The sequence below is a fragment of the Monopterus albus genome, unplaced genomic scaffold, assembly GCF_001952655.1.
Source record: "Monopterus albus unplaced genomic scaffold, M_albus_1.0 scaffold12.1, whole genome shotgun sequence".
Lineage (NCBI taxonomy): Eukaryota > Metazoa > Chordata > Actinopteri > Synbranchiformes > Synbranchidae > Monopterus > Monopterus albus.
The window spans coordinates 6,012,612-6,015,893 of NW_018127892.1; the positions used below are offsets into that span (position 1 = coordinate 6,012,612).

Consider the following 3,282-nt stretch of genomic DNA (forward strand, 5'->3'; position numbering starts at 1 on the left):
TGGGGTTATGCATGATGGATGTTAGTTTTACCAGCATCCTTCTGTCCGCCACCTCCTCAATGGAATCCAGAGAGCAGTCCAGGACAGAACCAGCTCTTTTAACCAGCTTGTTGAGTCTCTTTCTGTCCCTGATCGTGCTACTGCCTGCCCAACCCACAACAAAGTAAGAATTTCATTGTACAGGGAAACATGTTTCCTAACTGTGCATATGACAAATAAACACTTTGAACCTTGAACAGCGTAAAAAACTGCAAATGCCACCACAGAATCAAGCAAACAACAACTCAACAGTTTGTTAATATTCTAACATGTATTATGTACTATATTAAAATAAAGACCCTTCAGGCCTGTTTGAACTATCAAAAATCACAATGACATAAAAAAGCTTAACTGCAACCCTATCACGTCATAAAATACTGATGCCAGCCAAGTCCAGGAAAACCCATGACTTCTGGTAGCTTGTGCACTCCTGCCCCCGGGTGGCCTAGGCTGAGTACTTGCACAAATAAAAAAAATGACAGCCATCACCAGAGTGTTTGTCAACTGTTTTTAAGGCTTTAGAAAACTGCTGCCTGAAGTGAGACATGAAAAATATGCTTATTAACCCTCCCCTAGGTATCCAATTGTTCATAACCATTTGAAATGCAAACTTTTTTACCCAACCCCCCTCACATCTGACAGCTAACAGATTTTAGTTCTTTGTTTTATTTTTTCCAAGTAAAAAAGGTGGCTAGTCATATTTCCATTATTTCTGCTCATTCTAAAGCAACAGCTCTGAGTCTTCAGGTAAATCAGAAAGGACAGTGAAGCTGTTAGAAAACACGGTGTATCTCTGCTGGATCTGGGCACTATTGGAATGAGGCAGAGACTCAGACATGCTCTTGGAACGGATGAGAGGTTTTGTCTCAAACGTGGAAGCTGAAGAAGGAGCGGGCAAAACAGTGTCATCACTTCCTACAAGGACAGGACTGCTGTGGTCCTGACTGCTTCTTTGGACTGTGGGGCTTAAGGCTGATATTTGCTGCACTTGGTGCTCATGTGATAACTGTAGGCTGGTCGTGCTGCAGGGCAAGATCAAACATGTAGATCTCAGGTGGTTCAGTTCTTCTTCCAGTTGGTGGATGCGTCCCTCTGCTTCACCAAGGTTTGACTCCAATTCCTCAATTTTTCTCAGATGCTCATTGATGACATTTTGAGCGCTGTCAGCCTCGTAGCTCTGGTGGTTTCCTTCTGCATTCCTGTTTGTTGTACTTTGGTCTGATGACTCTGTGGATACTGGCAATTTTTTTCTCCTCACTGTGTGAATAAAAAAATTAATAAATACTTGGGTGATTAGCATGCTAGCAGTTAGCTCATCAACTGACTAGCTTAACAAGTAGTCACTACCTCACTAAGATTCTTGAACACATTTTTTTAATATACATAATTTTATCATTTCAGTGCTGCTTGCTGGTGTGAACAGGCCTGAACAGCACAGTAACCACTACACTGACAAAGAGCTGAAACAAGAAACTCAAACTATTTATGTCTAGTTTGATGTTTACTCTTTAATCCTGCCAAACAGTCTCTAGTGCTAGCTTCTAAATTGTGAAATTTGTGTGGGAGTTGCCGTGTTTCTTAAAAAACTGGTAAACTGTTTACAGGTAATAAGAAACTGGTTACAGGTAATATTTTAAAGATTTTCTGACACTTTAAAGAACAATCACCATTAAGCTATACTGAAGACACTAAAAGCTTCCCTAGGAGGCAGCATGGTGGTCGGACTTATGTCACCGCCAGAAACAATGCTGGAGTCTTTCCTGAAGGCGCTCCGAGCACTTGCTACCAAAAATGTTTTCATCTATTTCAGCAAATAATGTTCAACAACTGATTTTAAATGTTAATTTTCGACATTTTGCAGTAAACCATTCCTACAAAAGTCATGTGTACTAACTATAGAATATGGCAAAGGCTAAATAACAATTGCAGTTTGGGTTAAATCTTAAAATAAAACATTTCTTCAAGTAACAGGAGAATGGGAACAACTGACATTATGTTTTTAAGACCACGACTTACCACAGCTGTAACATTTAGAGGGAAATTTGCCCAGTAATACTCCACACAAAAAGGTCACCACAACAGCAATGATGATGTTTACAGTGCAGGACCTCATGCAGTCAGCTGAGATGATGATAAAGATGACATACGAGCATTATGTTATTTCAGAAATACTGGGCCATCTGGACAAGTTCAACATTATTTGGAGCTACTTTCTGCCAAGCTGTCTGCTTTTTCAGTTCAGTTTAACCGAACTAAGACATTTACAGCAGTCATTATTGTTAACAACAGTCACTGTACACATCACTGGAGTCTCCTCCATAAATCCACCTATAACAAAAAGGTCAGATTCTGAGAATGAAATGGGAAAAAGTTGAGAAGAAAAATGGGGAAATCAATCACATCTGTCTGACAGTCAAATACCAAATGCTCTTGAATTATCTTGGCCAGTATACTCTCAATATTTACCTACAAATTACTGAAGTAAGATGTAAAATCTTCAGTGCTTCACCAACTCATTTCTTAAAGATATTTGAAACCTTGTTTTCTCATCTGATTCTGATAAACACAACTAGGGTCAAACTGGACAAAAATGACCATATGCTAATAATAAAAACAAGAACAGTGCTAAAACAAGTTTGAGTTTTTAATCCAGATACAGATCATAGCATTTGGACTACTGCTCTGTACAGTAAGTGTGGAGTACAGTAAGGGTTAAAGCATACAGGTGAACTGTTAAAGCTCCAGTGTAGATGTAGATGTAGATGTAAATCTCTGTGTCTCTGGTCTCGTTTATCTGAGGCTGGTGAACTCTGCAGGTCACCCTGTGATGAAAACACATCAGATTAAGTTTTCATTCATAGATCTTCTTGTCGAATTTAAAACTTAATTGAGCATTGAATTAAAATGAAACCTCTCTGTAGCAGCCAGGACAGTCACTCGCTTCGTGACTCTGAAACATCCTGTGGAATCTTGATCTCTTTTTGCATTTTCAGCACTGATGTTTCCCTGATTATCAAGAAATGTAATCTGAGGCGCCGGTGACCAGCAGTTTGTCTCACACTGCAGAGTCACTCCACTGCCAGCGTTTGGAATGAATGAGAGGTTTGGCACAGAGACAGCAACTACAAAAACAAAAACAAACAAAACAAAAAAAACAAAGAAAAAGATTACACAAGGTGCGACTATCAAGTTTTCCATTCAAGAACCAATATTCATAATCATTATGGACAAGACTTTGGTAAG

At 39.2% G+C, this 3,282-nt stretch overlaps 1 protein-coding gene across 1 annotated transcript; it reads right to left on the minus strand.

The window, feature by feature from the left end:
* Nucleotides 1–212: 212 nt before the first annotated feature.
* Nucleotides 213–2,601, minus strand: LOC109954924 (uncharacterized). Its single transcript, XM_020590598.1, has 2 exons — nt 2,056–2,601; nt 213–1,296 (listed from the first exon to the last, which is right to left on the minus strand). The coding sequence occupies exons 1-2, from the start codon at nt 2,150–2,152 to the stop codon at nt 761–763; spliced, it is 633 nt and encodes a 210-aa protein (XP_020446254.1). The 5' UTR covers nt 2,153–2,601; the 3' UTR covers nt 213–760.
* Between the last annotated feature and the right edge of the window lie 681 nt (nt 2,602–3,282).

What these genes read in the sequence shown, in the direction of transcription:
- LOC109954924 (XM_020590598.1), bottom strand. Translation starts at nt 2,152, where the DNA reads ATGAGGTCCTGCACTGTAAACATCATCATTGCTGTTGTGGTGACCTTT. An exon ending in CTCTAAATGTTACAGCTGTG is followed by an intron (nt 1,297 to 2,055) that starts GTAAGTCGTGGT and finishes TTATTCACACAG; the next exon opens with TGAGGAGAAAAAAATTGCCA.